Below are 20,345 nucleotides of genomic sequence, written 5' to 3' on the forward strand. Positions count from 1 at the left end.
TGTCTTAGTGAGTCTTAATCCTGTTGAACCTAATATGGCAAAGGAAACTATTCTTAGCCCCCTTCAGTTTTCAATATGCTGTTACAATGAATTGCACAACTGCTAAGTATATATTACTATAGTCAACCTTTGACAAATATATTACAATGTAAAATTACATCATGCTATGAAACGACCTTGCATAAAAGTTATAAATCAACCAATGAAAAACAGTGTCACAAAAATACTCAATATCCCACCCAGTAAAGCAAATTTCGTCACAAACACGTGTGAATTTGTTTGTCCATTTCCAATTACTCAATCCCGTTAATCATCGGGAGCCAATTACAATCGCACCCCCGCAGGCCTAGGTCGCCCGGTGGCGCGGTGGTGGGGGGTGAAAGGGACTGCGACCGCGCGCTGCCGCTTGCCTCGTCCAGTCTGTCAGTGACTAAGCCTGCGCGGTCGGCGGTTGTTGTTGTGCGCGAGTGTCTGATTATTGCGCGCATGGTGATAAACAGTTTTTGTGTTAACAGCTGATCCGCCCGCCATCATGTCGGTCAATATTGGATTCTTTATATGTGCCTTCCTACTGTGCTACCCTGGTGAGTTGAAATTTTACAACAATAAATTGTCATGTTTACCCATATTTAAGTTGTATATTAGGCCTACTTATTTTCAATTAAGTCTAAAAACAAATTGAATTTTTATTGTTTCCCGAATCTAGGTAAAAATATATGTATCATAAATATTTAACTTTTATGGAGTACCTTTAAGTACAGTGGGAGAGAAGACAGGGGTAAAATACAATTGGCAAATATGATATGAGCTATATTTCAATCTTAACTAACGTGTTTTTTTTATAAAAATTACATATATAATTGATATATTACCATTATATTACTTATCAAATAATTTTATTACAAACGACTTTAATTTGCTATTGTTGATTACAGTGTAGTTTTCTAAAGATTGATCAGATATTCCTTTCTAACCGCCGTTAAAGTCTCTCACGTAATCTTGGTGATTTGAATCGTAAAAATCTTTGGACCTAAGTAAATAATTAGCTTTTATGTTAGTTTAAATTTTGATTTATCTTAATCTTTGTTTATTTTGAAATATTAAATTATAAAAACACAAAAATTCTGCAATACCTTAATAAAAAATATTAATTTGTTGTATGACCGTAATCGTTTTACAAACGTAAACCAATAAATATAAATTAAAAACAAAATATACATAACCACAATAATACACACATACATATCATTCATACATGTTATATACATAAGATTGTTCTCTTTTTATTGATGGAAAATGATCAGAAATGTATCTTATGGTCCTTAAACAGTAGTTTCAGTGTACAAAACATTATCTTTACTCTTTACTTTGCAGTGTATTAACATACAGCAGGGCTCATACAGCAGCTAACTGTACCAATCAAGACATTAATTACTGCTCTGAATAAAAGTGTTGATAATTAGAGTGAAAGTAAGCGATGACGTGCGTTGCCAGGTGGGCTACTAAGACTGCCGCTGTGTGTAGATCGCGTTCACTTTTCAACCACTGGTTAAATTTATCACAGATTTATTTTATAACTTTTGTAAACGGTTGTATCCTTGGAATATATAACTAATCTATCCAATCATAAAAAAATTTGAAGCATTTTCATCACGCGAAACAACCGGTCCTGAATAGCCGAAGATTTTGTACAGACTGAATTAGGCTATGTCCTCAAGATTGCAGGAGATCATCTCCGTTTTTATATAAATCGAGACCTCTGATCAAGGTTTGAAAGATAGGGAGGGTTTTGCTTAAGAAATAATTATTGGTTGTCATCCTTTAAAAAATAAGACTTTAATGTTGATTGAAATTCCTTTCGGTTATTTGTCAAATTCCTGTAATTTCACTTTCCCATGCAGCTTATTTGAAACAACAAAATTAAATCCTGTGCTCTCACATGAGCAATTTTTGCTTGTATGCTTGTTTGCACAAAGATCTCTAAACCAGTTTCGACGATTTCCTTCAAATGTTGTATATAATGTTATTTCTGCTCTGAAAACGTGTTTCATTTAGTTATAACTGGCAACAAAAACCTAATTACGTAAATTAACAAAAGAAGAATATTTAAGAGTCAGCCTTATGTGTACTTTCGCAACGAATTAAAACTGGAAACCATACAAAAAGAATAGTTAACAAAAGAAATTAATATAAAAGCTGATAATAAACAAACCTCAAGCGCGGAATAATAGTCAAAGCCTCAAGCCAAAGAGGTTCTCAATTATTGAAGGAGGATAGTGAGATCACAGACAATGCAAGAAACATTAAACTATTATATTGTCTGTGGTGAGATGCTATCCTTACAACTGGAGTTAGCTCGTAATAGTAAACCAGCGACGCCGAGCTAACAGTCCTCCTTGTAATATTCTATAGGAATATATATTGTAATAAATATACTTGGTGGAAAAGCATTCTACGAAAAATGGCCACTATCAGTTTAGTGATCCCTAAAGTATACCTCCTTATTTAACTCAGCTGTTTCTATAAAATTTCTATAAAATTTTTAAAAGCATTTTGTAATGTGATAAATGCTTTACATTAAAATCCTTAAAGGAATATTTATTCCTTTCGAGTGATTTTGTAGGGGGCAAATTTAAGATGCACACAGATATTAATTTATTTTTATTAGTGTGAGCTAATCAGAAGATTCTCCCTAAAGATTTACAATCCTCCGAATACAGTCAATAAAGTTATATATTATGGCCACATTAAAATTGATTGTCAAAACTAACGCTGACACAATTAATTAATTAATCAGTAAAGTGTGATTTGTCACAATTATTGGTTTTAAATATTTAATATTTACAAATATAGCTTTAAAATGCAGTAAACTAATTGACAATAATCCGGCTTACTTTTTGGATACCAACATAATTATCCTCAGCTATAAGAAAATTATAGTCTTCAATATGGTAATTAATATGTAGAGGTTCCGTCACCAAATAATTTAGAGCCCACCGACCTGTTAAGCAGTAAATTCACCTTTCTATAAAGCAAAGGCATGATAGCTTATAAAAACTGTCCTGAGCTATCCCCCACAGCAAAGCATAGGCCTACGATGAAAAATGTTAATAAAATACTCTTTATTAACATTAAAAAAAAACAGGTGTTATAACATCGAATTTCCAAAAAACATATTAATCAATTTTCAAAACCAACCAGTACTAACATGATAAAGTTATCACAAAAAAGCACATACTTTGCCTTAATTGTATTCCCACCAGCTGATCTTGCCCAATAACAAAGCTGGCATCGCCTTCATTCAACGCCCAACCTTCAGTCATATACGTAGGCCTACACTGGGTGTGTTGAAGTGAACCAAATCTAAGTATATTAGGTTGATGTAAGGCACACACGCATAAGACACACATATGTTTGATCTACATACAGTTTTACCCGTGTCCAAATGGCTCTAACCTACTTCAGTATTGAAATAATAACAGTGTCCCCAGCTCAAGGTCGGGCTTGCATTATGCCGCAATTGCATTCTCTTTTGTGGGTTGTGTCAGGGACAGCGCATCGAGCCAAAGCTATTTCCGTATGAATAATTGAACTCTGCATAATTTGTTAGAAGTTTTAGAATTCTTTAGCAGTTAGTTAGTTGATTTTCTGGTCCGAAGATAATAGAGTATAATATTACCGATTGTATACATGATTATACTGTATAGGTCAGGTCTATTGTATTTGTGTATATCCAATAATACCACAAATACAATAGGTACACCTACCTATATATATTTAGTAATTCAAACATTGTTTTTAAATGTATTTTTCCATCCTTCAGACAAAATGAAATCACAATAGTTCGGCTAGTTTGTATTTTCCGAAAATACAGATGGATCTTACTATAAACTAACCGGATTTACTAGTTCTTGAGACGGCATATCGTACGAAACTTGGAGATTTATAATAACGTATGAAAATTAAGAATATATAGATAGACAATGATAAACCGTTAAAATACTAACAGCTTAGGTTACGATAAACGCATTGAAGTAAAATTTTTTTTGAATCGTGTTTTCAAGTTGGAAGAAACCGATTACGCTGTGACCCTTAACAGGTTGGTTTAATTGGGACTTTAAAATTCTAATATTCGGATTATTTATGTGTCTCTTACTATTTAACATCAAGCTCAATCAATGAAACCTCTAAAAGATCTGATCTCGCACATTTCACTGTAAACCCCTTCGAATCTTTCAGAGGGAACATGCACCTCCTCCTCTTCATAAAAAAAAATCTCTAAGAAGACCAGCAACCCAAATGTTTTTGCTTTCATTAAGATACTGTAACACTATTACCATTGAGGACAATTATTTAAAATCGGAACTCACTTCAATGCAATAAAGTACAATTTATTCCGTAACCTTTCCTTCTACACATAACCACACATAACTTACAAAATAAAAAAATTAACTGCATACTCATAGTGAGAATGTTGTTAAACCGGTAAGATGCGTACAGATAAACGTTAACAGCTGACTGAGAGCAGTCTGCAGATCGGCTCATCAGCTGATAGTGACGTCAGAAAGGTCAGGTAGAGGTTACAGAGGAGCATCAGGTCACCAGGTCAGCAGAACCGGTTATGAATCTGCCAACGCAGCGTAGAATTAGTGTCAGGAATATATTACTTTCCATTTATATGTAGCGTTTGCGAAACGGTGTCTAAAATTGAAAACCGTTTGGTGTGCAGATTTTATCAACTTCGTTTATTTTTTATTTATAATTTTGACCATTAAAATGGCTTAGCACCAAATAAACATATTTGGTTTATGAACCAAAACATGTTCATGAACTTGAGTAAAATAGATTAAAACACAATTTAACTTTGTGATAATGGTTAAACAAGTTGGGAATCATATAAAAAACCCCTGACCAATTAAATTTATTCGTGGTGTCATAGACTTAGACACCTTATCTATATGGACCAGCAGTAGCTAATTTTTATTCAAATTGAACCTAGTTAATTAATTCACTTACAGAGTGTGCTACAGGCTACAACACTATTTTCGTTCAAAGTGTTAATACTTTGATGGTTTATTTGACTTAAGGTATGCTACAACTAACAATAAGTAGTTCTTTTAGTTTATTTAGGTTAAAAAGTTTGCCTCTTAAACATAAATAAATAATTGACTTTAACAGGGGATTGGAATGTGTCAGAACATAGGTGTTTTAACTTATTAAACTATAATATAACACTTCCACCTACGATACTTTTAAGTAGGCCTAATTCAATTAAAAAATATATTTTAAATCGTTGTCAAACATTTAAACATGTAAGGAGGAGGGCATTTAATAATCGATAATTTAAAGCCAAACCAAAATAAGATCCATTCCGTGCACTGCATAGTGCATAAATGATTTAATTTATATGCATGATAGTTATTATTTCACACAGTATTAATAGCAATGTCTTAATCATTGATAGTACATACACGCACACCATTTAAACAACTATAAATCTTATACTAATTTAAAGGCGCCGCTCGCCTTATCGGCGTGCAACCGATTAAACTAACAATTAACACACGTGAGAGCTTTGCGCAGATGGCATGTTGTTCTTCAGTAAAAGTGGAAAGCTCCTGAATTTAATTACATGAGAGAATCGTCTCTATATGCAAAGTTTGTATAGCCCTGCATAAATTCCAGTTTAATTAAAAATTTAAACACAGTACATACATTGTCCAGTTTTAAATCCTCTAAATTAATCAGTTTTGCATTACGAAAGAAAAAACGAAGTTTTGACATTTGATAATGTATTCTTACAAGGAATTGTACTCAGTAGAAAAATTGTACACGTGACTAATTTTTCACACACTACTTTTCGTTCAACTTTTTTCCATGTTTTCTCAACCTATATTCTATAAATCTACCACACCATCAATAATAATATATTATCTTTTTTAAACCAAATTTCTATCAAGGTTAATGGAAATTTATTCTACCATACCTAGTTAAACAAATATTTGAGGAATTCCCATAATATTTTATGATCAAATATTGTCGACAAGGCCGAAAAACCAGCTGGTTACACGTACAACGGTAACCATTAATATAAACGGTGGACTTGGTTGCAACAGACGTCTGGAGCGGTTACAAAACTGGCACAGCATTAGCATACGGGGCTCAGGTTCAGTCTAATATACCTTCGACTGAAGATACTATACCTGTGGCAGGTAGTAATGAATGATAATAATTTGATATAATGATATATCTGGGATAACTGAATTGTTTAGTGATCACCTGGCATTCAAAATGTCGCTGGTTCAATCCTGAAAAAAATCAGTAGCTTTTCATGGTATCAATGTAGACCCGGCTGTCTTTGATGATTGAGCTTTTAAGAAAATGGCTCTGGATAATGTAATAGCTCTGCCATAGACTAAGCAACAAAATACTGAGGAAGTATGTTTTATCTATGGTATTGCTTAGTAGGTGACGAAACTACAAGATCTCACTCCTTTCAATACTCGTATTACGTTTATATTCAGCTTATAATACGTTTTAGGCCGTGTTGCTGTCAACAAAAATTATGATTAAATCTGAAAAAAATTCTTTTATACTGACAACAAACCACGAATTTTAGAAATACAACAGGAGGTAGTACTGGCGTGGCAACTTTACTAGAAAATCGCGACTCTTATTTTTTTTAGATTGGTAGACTGACTAGGGGAATCACTCAGTCGATAGGCCTCAGTACTTTTTTTCCTAAAACGCTAGGCACGAGCCCGGAATTGTTTTTCACATTACTTCAGGCAAGGCCTACGGGTTACGTATATTATCACTTAGATAAAATCCATTGGTGATTTGGCTGGATTTGAGCCCGGGACCTCAGGAACCGGAGTCCCGCGCTCTAACCACTACACCAGCTCGCTCCCCCAGGCCTCAGTACAGTAGACTCTCAGTAATCCGGCAGATATAGGACCGCCATACTGCCGGATTAGTGAAAATGCCGGATTACTGGAATGTTATCATTAAAAACACTTAAATGCAATTAAAACACGTCTCCGAAGTTCGCGTGATCGGAAACCGCTATTGCCGCGAACGGGCATGACAATTACGTATTCGCGGGAGGCAATGATAACGTCTACACGTCCGCGGGAGATAATCGTAAAATTGCCGCCATCGCGCATGACGACGATGACGTTTTCGTGACCGCGGGAGATGTTCATGATTTTGCCGCGATCGCGCAAGTTGACGATAACATTTCCGGGACTGCGGGAGTAGACAATGATGTTTACACGGCCGCGGGACATGATAAAATCTTTGCCGCGACCGTGGAAGGCAACAATTATGTCTACATGACCGCGGGAGATGTTCATGATTTTGCCGCGATCGTGCTTGACGACGATGATGTTTCCGTGACCGCGGGAGGCGATGATAACGTCTATACGTCCGCGGGAGATTTTCTTGATTTTGCCGCGATCGTGCTTGACGACGATGACGTTTCCGTGACCGCGGGAGGCGATGATAACGTCTATACCTCCGCTGGCGATGTTCGTGATTTTGCCGCGATCGTGCTTGACGACGATGACGTTTCCGTGACCGCGGGAGGCGATGATAACGTCTATACGTCTGCTGGCGATGTTCATGAATTTGCCGCGATCGCGCAAGACGACGATGACGTTTTCATGACCACGTGAGAGAATTATGATGTCTACACTGCCGCGGGAGATAATCAGAATTTTGCCGCGATCGGGGAAGACCTCCCGTCAAAAGTCGCCGGATTACTGGAGTGCCGGAGTGGTGCAGTGCCGGATTAGAGAGGGTCTACTGTACTGACAAATATATGTGCGAGTGACGGTGATGCACCTAATAGGGATGTGGGCCCTATCTCAGGTATATATATTTTCTGTAGTTTAGGACATAACTTAACGAAAAACCTTAACAACCTTACGCAAAGTTACAGCTATTAGACATAATGGTTTCGTAGCCTCTAACAAGGGGTTAATCAATGTTACATGGCGACCTCACCTAGCCTCGACGTTGACGCAGATTAAGGATCAAAGGTCATCAGAACATTTAACTGGTCCTGGTCCTTGGATCGCAGGATAAGAATGATTGACGGTTATGTCGGGCCTCCGCCCACCTCCGGACCAATCCTAACGCGAAACTTGCTCGGGGTCGGGGATTTAAATTGGGTTCAATCTTTGTTACATGACCTAACGCGACCTAGGTTCCATAGTATAAATTATGGTTGGGGTTTTAAGTACTTCGTATTTAAATCTTTAGTTACTTTACTTCTAGTATGCCTTGTCTCTCTGAATAAGCTTTACAGTGGGTAAACTCAGGTCTGATTGAACAACAGACATTTATTTTCCAAGGTAAACTTCTTGAATGCAAATAATACTGTATTAGCAATTAGCTTGCAGGAAACACTGTAATATTTTCTGGCTGATCCAAACTATTACGAATCAAATACATAATATACTGGACCACTTGAATTGTGAAAAGGCCGTCGCGAGCAATCGTACATAGAAAAGATTTGTTCCTTGACCTAACGAATTTAATATATTTCATTTAAAATGTTTTTACCTAATGAAATCTCTTATATGAGCAATGTTTGCATTTCACAAAGATCTCGAAAACTGCTTCGACGATTTCCTTAAAATGTTTTAAATAATTTATATCTGGCCTAAAAAAGTGTTTACTGCAGTTAAAACTACCAATAAAAATCTAATTACGTGAAAAATGAAATTGGAAGTCAAATCTTTATTAACATTTGCCTTATGGATTGCCAAGTAACCATGTTGGCAACAAAATGTAAACAAAAGATTTGTAACATGTATCTTTATAAAATCCATCCACATTATACAAGCAAATTACAAAATACAGTACAAAGGGGAAAACATTAGTTGTTACTATTGAGCATAGATTACACTGAAGATTACTCGTTATAGGGGTAAAATGAAAATATGCTATGGCTCAGTCCCCAGGTACTTTAAAACCATATACTCAATAAAAAACTAAAGATTCACTTTCAATATTAATCCTAAAAATTAGTTACTCCATAGGATTGGATTTTGGATAGGATTTTGGATTGGCCAAAGATTACACAACAAATTTAATTGAAACCTTATTTGCATTAAAATCCTTATATCATTCAGTCCTTGAGAGAAAGTAAAGGGTCACAACATAAATGAGGAAACTTAATATTGTTAATAAATAAAGCAATAATTCGCAAACTTAACAAGTGCTAATCAGTGACTACACACAGCTGGTTTTGTCGCTGAGGCAGGGCGACAGGTTCCCATACCACTGGAAACTAGACCACTTATATAATACCTGGGGTTTTTCAGTAGTAAGAGTAACGTCAAATTAGGTTCAGTTTTCCCTATTGTCTATGGATGTTGACAAACGCTGGTGAACTTTTTTTCTAACGGTGAATCAGGTTTAAAATTACATACTTGTAATAGTGTTGAAAAGCTTTTGGAAAGAACCTTATATCCTTTACAAGGCTTCCATTCATAATGAATTAGTTTTAATGCACATAAATGTTAGTGCTATTAACGTGTAGTTCGGGTTCTCTCATTAAGTAGTGTATTTCTGCTGGTAGCTTTCTTGCATGATCGGCGAAAATATTTGCATAGTAAATTACATAGGAGTATACCTACACCTACAGTTAATATAATACAACAGCATCTCATATTGAATGTAATGTAAGATATACGCTACTAGACATCCCATCTATATGGACCAGCTGTAGCCATTTTTTTCTTAAAAAAAAGTACGTAGTTGTGTGAGCCAGTCACAGAATGCGCTAGTGACTAAAACTCTATTTTTGACCTTATTTTTTGTTGCTGGCCAAGTTGATGGGTCATATCAGTTGCTTTAGCTCACAATAAGTCATTCCATTAATTTAATTGTTAAAAAATATTGTTTATTCGTCAGAAATCAGTAATTTAGATCAGCACAATCTGTCGGTGGCTCACATCAACTACGATGATTTTGGTTAAAAAACTGGCTACAAATTTAACATGGGGATGGAATGTCTAGACGCTAAAAGGTAACTTCACTTCATTCTCCTCTAGCAATGTTTTTATATCAAGCATGGAACTATGTATACAAAATGTCCCTTATCATTTAAGCGGTTAAGTGATTATGCTATTGAAAACAATGACCTAACCTAACCTAAAGCTACTCCGTAACCCAGAGGTACCCGCTGATTAAATCGCAACTTTTTACAACTCACTCACGTAACAAAAGTGACGCGACGCCTACCAATGACAGAAGAATGAACACAAGAAAGAAGAAAGTAGACCATTGTAGCCCTGAGCAGTAACTTCCTTCCGGTGTGTCAGGTTGGCCAACACCTCGGCCACAATTAGACACTTCCATGTTGGCCAACGTAATTGGGTGAGCCGCCTAGTGGACACTGGCTGAATACTAATCGTATTGGCTAAACTGTCAACTGGATACGTTCAAAATTCACAGAATTGCCTTAACCTGAAAATCTTAATTTCGTATTGGGATTTTATGATGGTAAATCCCGTGTTGGAATGTAAAAGATAAAGAAGCAATGAAGGTAAAATGCGGTGAAGGTATCTTTCTCTAAAAGCGTTTAAGAAAATCATCAACAATTCTTGTAGAAATACCTCTGGAGTATACAAGAACAAGTTATTCCTCATCGGTATATTTTGCAGGGAATGGTTAATTTGGTGTTTTCCTATGGAACTGGCATGTTTAAAGTTTTATGTGAGGGAATTGACCAAAGCCCTCGTCTTGTTGTATCTAACGTAGATCATTTGTTTGAACACCAATAATTGATAGGTTAAAATGCATTGAGCCAAATTAACTTATTTTTGGTGGGCTTTAAAGTCTTCTCGATTTTCGTCTGACCAAAACACGGAGACCACGATTAGAAAGATGCAATTTTACTGAGATTGAGTTAGATATTCTGTGTTCACTGCCAGCAAGATGCACTTTAAATTAACGAACATCATACTCTTATATTACCAAACAATAATTTGAGTTTGAAAGTAGGTTTCCTTAAGTTTTAATATACTGTCTTTGGGTGTGTTGCAACAATTCCTCTCATGATCAGCCAAAAGATTGAACGCAGCGACACAGTCATCTACCGAAGACAATGTTCAATAGCCTATATTGATCATTGAAGTCTTCTTTCAAGTTCATCACACTGTTGGTTATTTCTGAGTTTAATTTCCTTTCAAGTACATTTTGTATGTAGTCTATACATAAACGTTAACTATATCCTAGTAGAATTTATACCTCCTATTTAGAGAAAAATGAATTGTTTCAGCCTTAAACTAAGCACAGATAACTTATATCCTTTTCCCTCCACGACAATGTTGAATGATTAACTTTCATACTGAGGGGAAATTTAAGAAACACTTAAAAGCCGAGTTAAAAAAAAACATTCAAGAAACAAGAAAACTAAGACATTCTGCATCAATTCTATTCGATTAAATCGACTAAATTCTAACTTAACAAAAAACACACTTTTCTGCAATGGATTCCAAATGCTCAACCATTATCCAATCTTGATCATTGTGCTGAAGACCATTGAAAGCCTCGGATAAATAAAACGATACGATCAACCTCTATCGGCATTGCCGTGCTCGGCTATAAAGTGTATTGAACTGAATGCCCCATTCATACCAAGGGAAGGATACCAGTGTACGGAGTGTAGAGGACGTATTGTAAGTCGTGATCGTGACGTCTCGAGAGAAGATCAACATTACAGGTTGCATCAGAGCCAGGCACAATGCGTGTGGGCCTGATATTCTAATAAGACCAAGAAACAGATGACGCCTAGACCTGCCTCCGACTCTTGAGGTATCGGGGTCAATCTGTGAGCCAGAACAAATATTAGGCCGTGTGCAAGTACGGGCGAGTGTGTATTCGTAGTCTAGAGAAATCGCTTTGGAGCTGTATTGACCCAGCTTTGTTTAAGATCGAATTTCAAATCTCGGTAGCTGAGAGTCTATAGAGTTTACCTAGCAATTTAAAATGTTGATTCGACTCTAAGAAACGTCAGAAACTTGTTGATGTTTTGAAACTTGGCCTAGTTGTCCTTTATCTTCGGGATTTTTAAAAATGGTCCTGGCAAATGAATCAGCTGGTACTGATTAGTAAAAAGGTTACACAGTTATCCTCACTTCTTGCTACAATCATCCCTTGCTGAGGTTTGAGTTGGAAAACCCCTGCTGCGACCTTATGTCAAAACAAAGGTAGATCAAGAAGATCTTTCAGCAATGCACAACCTTTTTACATTTGGTGATAAAGATGTCGGGTTTCCTAGACTATATTGATGTGCTTGTCTCTGAATTTACCATGATATCATTCTGTTCTCATTGTTAATGTTCGGTACTTAACATAGCCATGTAGTTAAGTAATCCTTTGGATTTTAAATGACCTGGTCCTGTTTTAATAAATGGATATAGGTCCTGGCTTTGGGACCAACCACACAAATAGGACGAACACAGATGGGAACAAAGTTTTTATTCCATTAATTGAAAAGAATACCCTAATTCATATTGACATTTAAATACGCACACTGGTTTGCTATCGTAGAAATATAATCCAATATACTTTTCCGTATCCCTGAATTCAAGTTCTCTATAATCGACTGTGTACACCCCTTATAACGCACACGGTAAGCCACTCCTCTCAGTTTCATTGAGCAACTCGCTTAAGGCAAGGTTGTGAATGCGCCAAGCAGTGATTAGTGGACAAACAATGCCTCGCTGAAAATATATCCTTGGACTTGCTCATTGTTTTTAAATCTTTCGCTATTTATGTTTCCTTTGACCGTAGGTTGCGGTTAAAATAGCTCAAAAACTGGTGCATTTAGATTTCCTCATGGTATATCAGCTCCAAAGCTATTAGGTATCCCGTTTTTCCCACGGGAAATGCTAAAGTTAATTTCATAGAATATTCTTAAACAGTATTGAAGCTATACACAGCATTTAGAACATCAGAAATGTGAGAAATATATTTAAAACTATGAAATCGAAACTGATTCAAAAGCCTCTTCATGAAACAACTTGTCGGCAACCACGACCTCGCCAATTGTGTTAACCACTGTCAAAACCACTCTTAACCTTATTCATTTTAAGATTGTAGCTAGGATTGATAATCGGCCACAACCAACATTTCGCAGTAAGATTTGCAAAGTACTTCCCTGTCTTGACAATTTCTTGACGTTGCTGCAATAGCGCCAAGTACTTCCCTGTCTTGACAATTTCTTGACGTTGCTGCAAGAGCTCAACGTACTTCCCTGTCTTGACAATTTCTTGACGTTGCTGCAAGAGCTCCACGTACTTCCCTCTCTTGACAATTTTCGTTTCCACACAGTGTGCAACCCACCGCCGGCAAGGCAGTCTGTAATGGGGTGTCCGTTTGCTTGTTGTCTCCACCTGGCTATTTGTGGGTAGCCCCAGGCCACCACACGCCCAAGTCTCGCAACTTCCAAACGCAACAATTGACTACTGTTATCTTGGTATATCAATGAACTTGACACGAATTCTGATATGTTCCGATAAAATCCTCTGAGCTACTCATATTGAGTATTGTGAATGTTTCAGTCTAAATGTTTGTTGTACAATGTTTTTCCAGAGATTGAAACTCTCTTGTTCCTGGGATTTCTAGCTATCTCTACTACCGGATACATCTCGTTCTTGTTCTTCAAATTGGTGATATCCTTCAGGGTATTCAATAGACGATTTTCCTATATTTACGTTGGTTGTTTCTACCTTTGGATATCGGATATTTAAACAGGTATGCATTCCATTCTCAGGAAGTTTGAGCCAGCATAAAATTAAAATTAACTTAATATTATTTGAACCACTGACTTTGTAAGCAGTGCAATGATATCAAGTACTGATTTTTCATAGAGTTATCCAACTTTAAACCAAGCCAAACCAATGGAAACTTATTGTAAGCTATATAATTTTTTGTCTAAAAAAAAACTAAAACAAACTAAGTATTCAAATATAATTTTAGAACATAGGACACTCTGCATAAGGCTGATTCAACTTTTTCTTTTTTCGATTTGCTAAATGGTCTATATTGATAGGATGTATCTATTATTAAATTATTAAAGTTCTGCAATCAAATTTTATGTAAATGGATAAGGCCATGATCAAAATTAAGCTTAGAGTGTGTAAATTTGCCGAAGATTATTTGTATGATCAAATTTCCTAGGGACTCTGTCTCACATGCAAGGCAAGGCCCCACTAAAAACCATGACGATTTTGAAAGGGCTACGTGTGACACTCTCCCAAAGTTTAAATGATTTAAATTATTTAATGAAACAGCAGGTCAATGCAATTAACTGGTGTTTGTTTATTTACTCGAATAAGATGTTTATGATGTTTATTTAGATTTGAAGAACATGTGCATTATTTAAGAGGGTTATGTTTGGTTAAAGAAAGGTTGTATAAGTTTTGTAGAGTATTGTTCACAGTTTCATTTGTAATCTTTATACTTAGCTACATATAAAAAGGCTTGACTAAAAATTAAAGAATTATGGTAAAACGTCTCATTCATGAAGCATCAATATCAAGTAATTGACGTTATTGCTACACTAAGGTATGTTGACATACTCTTTAGGATCAAAAGTAGCTGGGTTTGAAAGTTAGTAGGCTTACACTTAAATCAGTTTATCAATTCAAATCAAATCACAGAGTTCCTGTATTTTTAAATACACATCAGCACCACTGATACACTTTAATGGCTGCCTAGGTAGGTCACATTTTCTTCCTGTTGCCAAGCACGGGTATAGCAGTTCATAGTACGTTCATAGTAAACCTACCATGTATTTTTCAACGAATCCCCCAAAGTATCCAAGCCTTTTAGAAACAAAACCCCTTTTATCACTTTACATTCAGTCAAAAAACGCCGTTCCGAAAAAAAAACAGACAATGATATTTCCTCCTTACAACTATTTATTCCACTAACAAATGTTTCTTGATTTCCTCACATGGATAACGAAATCGATCGGTCGAATTCAAAGAATCGATTATCCTATCGTTAATCTGTTTATTCAGATACAATATCGGCCAAAGGCCTTGGCATTTACCGGGCAGTCGCTGTGTGGGCGCGCCGGACAATATGTTGGAGTTGCGCAGTCGTCGCACACTGGACCGTGCGACTGAGAAAACGCTTTGTTGGGATCACATTTCAAAACATAAATGGCTGTGCGAGTTCCCAAGAAATGAATGAGTCTTTATAGTAGTGTTGGATTGGCCAATCGATCATATCAAGATTGGTACAGCAAGTGGGACATTGTTAATACTCCATTTGTTGGTGGTTAGCAAACGGTGTGGGACAGCTGACATCTTTGTTCACGTCGTAATATTCTATGAAACCACTGAGGTATCTAGAATTCTCTACATCTCATGAGGTAAACAATTATTGAATTAGTCTTCAATTTGTATAGACATAACAATGAAGTTACAACGAAGTAATGGACTTATAAACATGTAACTATAATTAAACTCGAGAATCTCACTTATTTGAATTTATAACGTTGGCATGTAAACTTGCATCACAGCTACTAAATTTGAAATCAAATAGGAAGAGTGTTTTATTGGACGAGTTGCTGGATTTATAGCGCACCACTTAGTGCAGACACCCAATCTACTTGAAAAGCAGATTTCACAAACCACTTACCACTTACCTAGAGGAATTTATTCTTTGTGGTTTACACGGGGAGCATGGGATTTGTAGCGATAATTTTACCTCTGCTGAGGTATACGAAGCGAATAAGACTATAATTCACGTAAACTTTATATGTTTTACTTAAAATTAAGTTTCAAATGTATTGTAAATTGCAGGAAGAATGAAACCACAACTTAAAACAATTGTAGGGTAATAAAAAACAATCTACAATTTCCCGTCCTTTAAACTAGACAACCCATTTCTATGTAATAGTTTTAATGGTCAATGTCAGTTTTATCATACAAATGAACGTACTTGAATTGATTCAGATAGAGTCCTCTGATGTCAATTTATAACAGATTTTTGGTGGATACGCTGACTTTTAACTAAGCTAAATTGAAAGGTCAACGTTTTGTAAACAATAGCATCCGTTATGTCACATGAACTATGACAGCAACAAAACCCAAGGACATATAATTGCGACTGTAACACACTGTGTGAGTAGCTCAATCAACTATGTCCATTTTTACTAAAAAAATCGCTACATCCATTCCGTATTAAAAAGGTTAGTTAGTATCCAATTTGTCGTGGATTTCAGAATGAACAGAAACCAGAACATAAACTTTTCAATCATTCAATTGAAGATTTGTAATCCGTTTATGTGAAATTGTGTTGTAGTCCGACGGGTTTGAATCTCTTTGTCTTGGATGCTGGGTGATCGCTTATTCCTATGCTAACACGAGGCGCGGAGGTAGTTATGCATTCACATATTGCTTGCAACATAATCACGTGATGTCACAACCAGTGGCTGACCTCAACTTCTCGTCCTCTAGAAGGTCACTGGGAAGCCTGTTTAATGGTGTCCGATGTCTTTACATGAAGTCCTCAAGTTTCAAATATCCAGGGTAAGTTTGAGTAGAGCTCCGCATGGGTTTTATTATCCAGTCTACTCCTTTAGCGAATTTCCCTATAGGGAAGTAGCTATTACTGTAGGTGGCACGGTAAGACCTAGACCCGGGACCGATTTACTTTTTCATTTTGATGTCCCTAGAGGCCAGAAACACCATTCGTTCAAATTTTTATATATGTATATATATATAGACTTATATATATATATATACACGTCCGTGAACGCGATAACTTGAGTAATTTTTGTCCGATTTTGATGAAATTTGGTTTAAAGGTGTAAAGCGGGATAAACTTGAATGAGTTCGCGAACCAGCACGATCGGACCATGGGAACGGGGCTTTACGGGGGGTTTTATGGGGTAAAAATTGGGTTTTCTCACTTTTGACCCTCAAAACACAAAATTTCCCGATTTCTCTTTAGACCTTTTTAAAGAGCTTAAAAAAAAAAATAATTTAGTATGTAAAAGTATTTTTGTTCGATTATTAGTAACGGAGAAAATTTAAAAAATTTTCTGTCAGTTAAAATTATGGCAGTTACTGTCATAACCTAACCTAACCAACCAAACTTGCTGATAGTGAAAAAAATCAAATGAAGGTTCAATTCTCTTCATAACATAAAATTATAAATGCCAAAAATTCTAACAAAAGATGTACAGTTAAGAAGAAATTACATTCAAAACAAAATCTGTGACAAAAAGTTAAAGTTACCGATGGGTATTGAACCGGGGACCTATCGCATATCTGTCGAGCACTCTATCCACAACACCACGAACACTGATGGCTGAACATCGTATCATTCTGGTAATGGCGTTCCGGGACCCCCTACCGGACGCCTAATCCACGTCTGGTTACCGGACGCGTATCCTCTGTGTATATCGCACTGAAAATCAATTCAGACAAATGGAAATTCGCTTAGTCGGCAGGTTTGCTGCGGCGGGGGTATTTAGAGATTTCGGTGCGAGGATGTTAGGATTAGTGTATTTGAAATTTTAAGGGAGTTTGGAACGCTCCCTAACAGAGTTTTCTTTTCCCACAAAATTAAACACACTGATGTCTCTTAGTAGAAAAGGATTATATCGCGGTGTGGTGTTTTCCCTCAGTAACGACAGTTTAACTGTTTTCTTGTAAGAGAATGTACCATTTAACGTTAATCTGTTTAGAAATCACCATCAATTGGTAGCCCAATGGCAAATGATGGATCGGTCTGGAATTGATCAGGGTCAGGATTAAATAAACAACTTTTGACTTAGAAAATTAGTTTTAAACCCACTCGGAACAACTTTATTCGTCAAAGCTGTGAATTTCTTTTGGCTCTGTGGATAAATACAGAGGAATAAATATTTTGTTGTCAAGATTTTAGTTTGGTTCAACGTGTCCAAGAAACATTTGATGTCTATTGCATAAGCATCAATGATACAATTTAGCCATTTTTAATGCTTCTGGTTCTGTCATGCTTTCTCATAGAGCCGTAATCCTCATTACTGGTACAGTTAGACCCTAATTAAACGCGGTGGTCATTCCGGAATCATTTTTGAATCATAGTCTTCTAGTCCGGAAGCCAGTGAAAGCTCGTAACTGTGGATACATGAAGAGCTGCCACCGCTCTAGTTTGGCGGGTTTATATAATGACCAATTTGGAGGGAATATGAACCATAATTTTGTGTCTTAGGTCGTAGCCGTCTGCTGAAGAAAATCATTGAAATGTGTGTGTGTCTGATGATGAATAAGGAGGTCCTTCCGGTAAAAAAAAAAAATAATATAGAACAACCAATTTTTGAACTTTTAAGTTGACCAATTGAAATTTACAAACTACTGGAGGGTTTAAATAATTGTCTAATTAGACACAGGTACTAAAAAATTCAAGTACAATAGTCTCACAAATTTTACGTATGTTGTATACTTAGGGTTCACTCATTTTTAAGCTTTTCATTCATTTATCTTTAAAAAAAACCATAAGATAAATCTAAATCATCTTAGAACAGCTCTTCAGTTGAAAATACACATGGCAAGATAAACGTAACAGTTATTCAAATTTTAATACTTAGTTTTTTTCAGCCTACATTCTCTATTAAAAATCAATAGTACTATCAGTAGTCTAGATTTCTAAAATACCACTGCATGAACTTGATCCAAATTTTTCGAATGATGAGAATTTGCCTAGTAAAATGTGAACCTGTATGGGAAGTTGGGAAGTTTTTGATGTTGTAATTTAATAAAAGCCATTACTTGAAGCTATTACCCGACTGACTGAGTGATTTGACTCAGCTGAGGTTTTGCTTGTGGTCTGCAAGAGTCACGAAGTTGTTTTGAGGCCATCCTCGATCAAACAGTTGAGTAACTGCTGTTATACACTCCCTTTTCACGCTCTCGTAGTAAAAGCGATGCTCAACGATTAAGTGCTAAATCACTTGATTTTTCATTGTTTGGCAATGATAAACACTAGGCTACTAATGGTACAAATATCCGTGGACCGGTATGTCTACAACGGTTATCAGAAATGCGATCTACTTTTCTGTTCACGTAAACTTCACAAATCTACCACTTGCTCCAACTAGCATTCTCCTACATCTGTCAAGCTGAACTTTCAACTAGCAGGGTTTTTATTAGAGTGTCAATCTTAATCTTGGTCATTAAAAAATGACCAAGATTAAGATTGTGTGTTTGGTCATTCAACGAGGTTGTTGTGACAGTAATTCTGTCTCTAAGGACTGATAGGTCATGTAAACAGTTATCTTTCGAGATACAACCCAATCATTAATGGATACATTACTCCCTGATAATTTACATCTAGCCAATGTTATCCAACATATGCACACCCTACATCCAGAATTTTCAACATCCTGCTGACTTCCTCCATCATCAAACACTATCAATCATCGATCATCCTACTTACTACTCTTTGCCAATTCAGAAAAGGTAAAGGTAAAATACTACCTACAGCCTCAGACTGTGTCACGCACTTGATCTAATCTACTCCATTGATACCTCCTCTACTATCTACTATCTCCTATTTACTATCTCCTCTCCCTCGATACACTACCTAGCGATCATCATACTTGATTGATGGTTTGCCTTTCTACTAATCACAGGTGAAGATGACACACCACACCAAGAATATTTCCCAATACTTCACTCCCTCATTAAAAATTGTTATTTACAGATCCTCCTACATTTCTTTGCCAATCATACCAGGTGAAGTACTCTTAATAACACCTACAGTCCCAGACACCTCCTTTACTTTATCTATAATCTACCACCCGGGGACTTCCACTCCCTCACTATCTTGTCGCAGGTCAGTAGACACCGAGTTGAGCTGTAGTTGTGCTCGCGATGCAAATGAGGTGAAAGCTCCAATCCGTAGCATCTCGCGGCAAACGTTGCGAAACGTGGACGAGATGTTTTGTGCCCCCGATGGAGCATCACGGGCTTTCATTTCCGTAGTTTTATCTACTTAAATTCTGCTTTGTACCGCCGCTTTGTGCCGATTGTTCGGGTGCAGCGTGGAACAAAGTGAGAGAAAATGGAGATTCCGTGAAAACGTAAACGTCTTTGTTGTTGGAGACACTTCGAAAACACTTGTGGAGGGGGCTTTTTTGAGCTGTAAGGTTAAGGTGGACGTTTCATGTTATTCACCTAAGAAAGTGGTGAATTTGATGATGACCTGCCATAGATAAATATCTACGTTTGATTCAGACTGCAATGCATTTGACTGCATTTTTTCTAATTTCCAAAAACTCAATTAATCCAATCAATTGAATCTATCTGAATTTTGCAAATGCC

At 36.4% G+C, this 20,345-nt stretch overlaps 1 protein-coding gene across 2 annotated transcripts in view; it reads left to right on the top strand.

Annotated features, from left to right (window-relative positions):
• Nucleotides 1–414: 414 nt before the first annotated feature.
• Nucleotides 415–20,345, top strand: part of LOC128991138 (mucin-2) — a 91,794-nt gene continuing 71,863 nt past the window's right edge. For both annotated transcript variants that reach the window (XM_054413899.1, XM_054413900.1), the window contains exon 1: nt 415–584. In XM_054413899.1, the coding sequence (XP_054269874.1) occupies nt 533–584 (52 nt within the window). In that variant the 5' untranslated portion in view covers nt 415–532. The remainder of the gene's footprint in view (nt 585–20,345) is intronic.

Source organism: Macrosteles quadrilineatus, unplaced genomic scaffold, assembly GCF_028750875.1.
Source record: "Macrosteles quadrilineatus isolate MER2022 unplaced genomic scaffold, UCM_ALF_1.0 Scaffold_3__2_contigs__length_128488019, whole genome shotgun sequence".
In the NCBI taxonomy this organism is placed as follows: Eukaryota; Metazoa; Arthropoda; class Insecta; order Hemiptera; family Cicadellidae; genus Macrosteles; species Macrosteles quadrilineatus.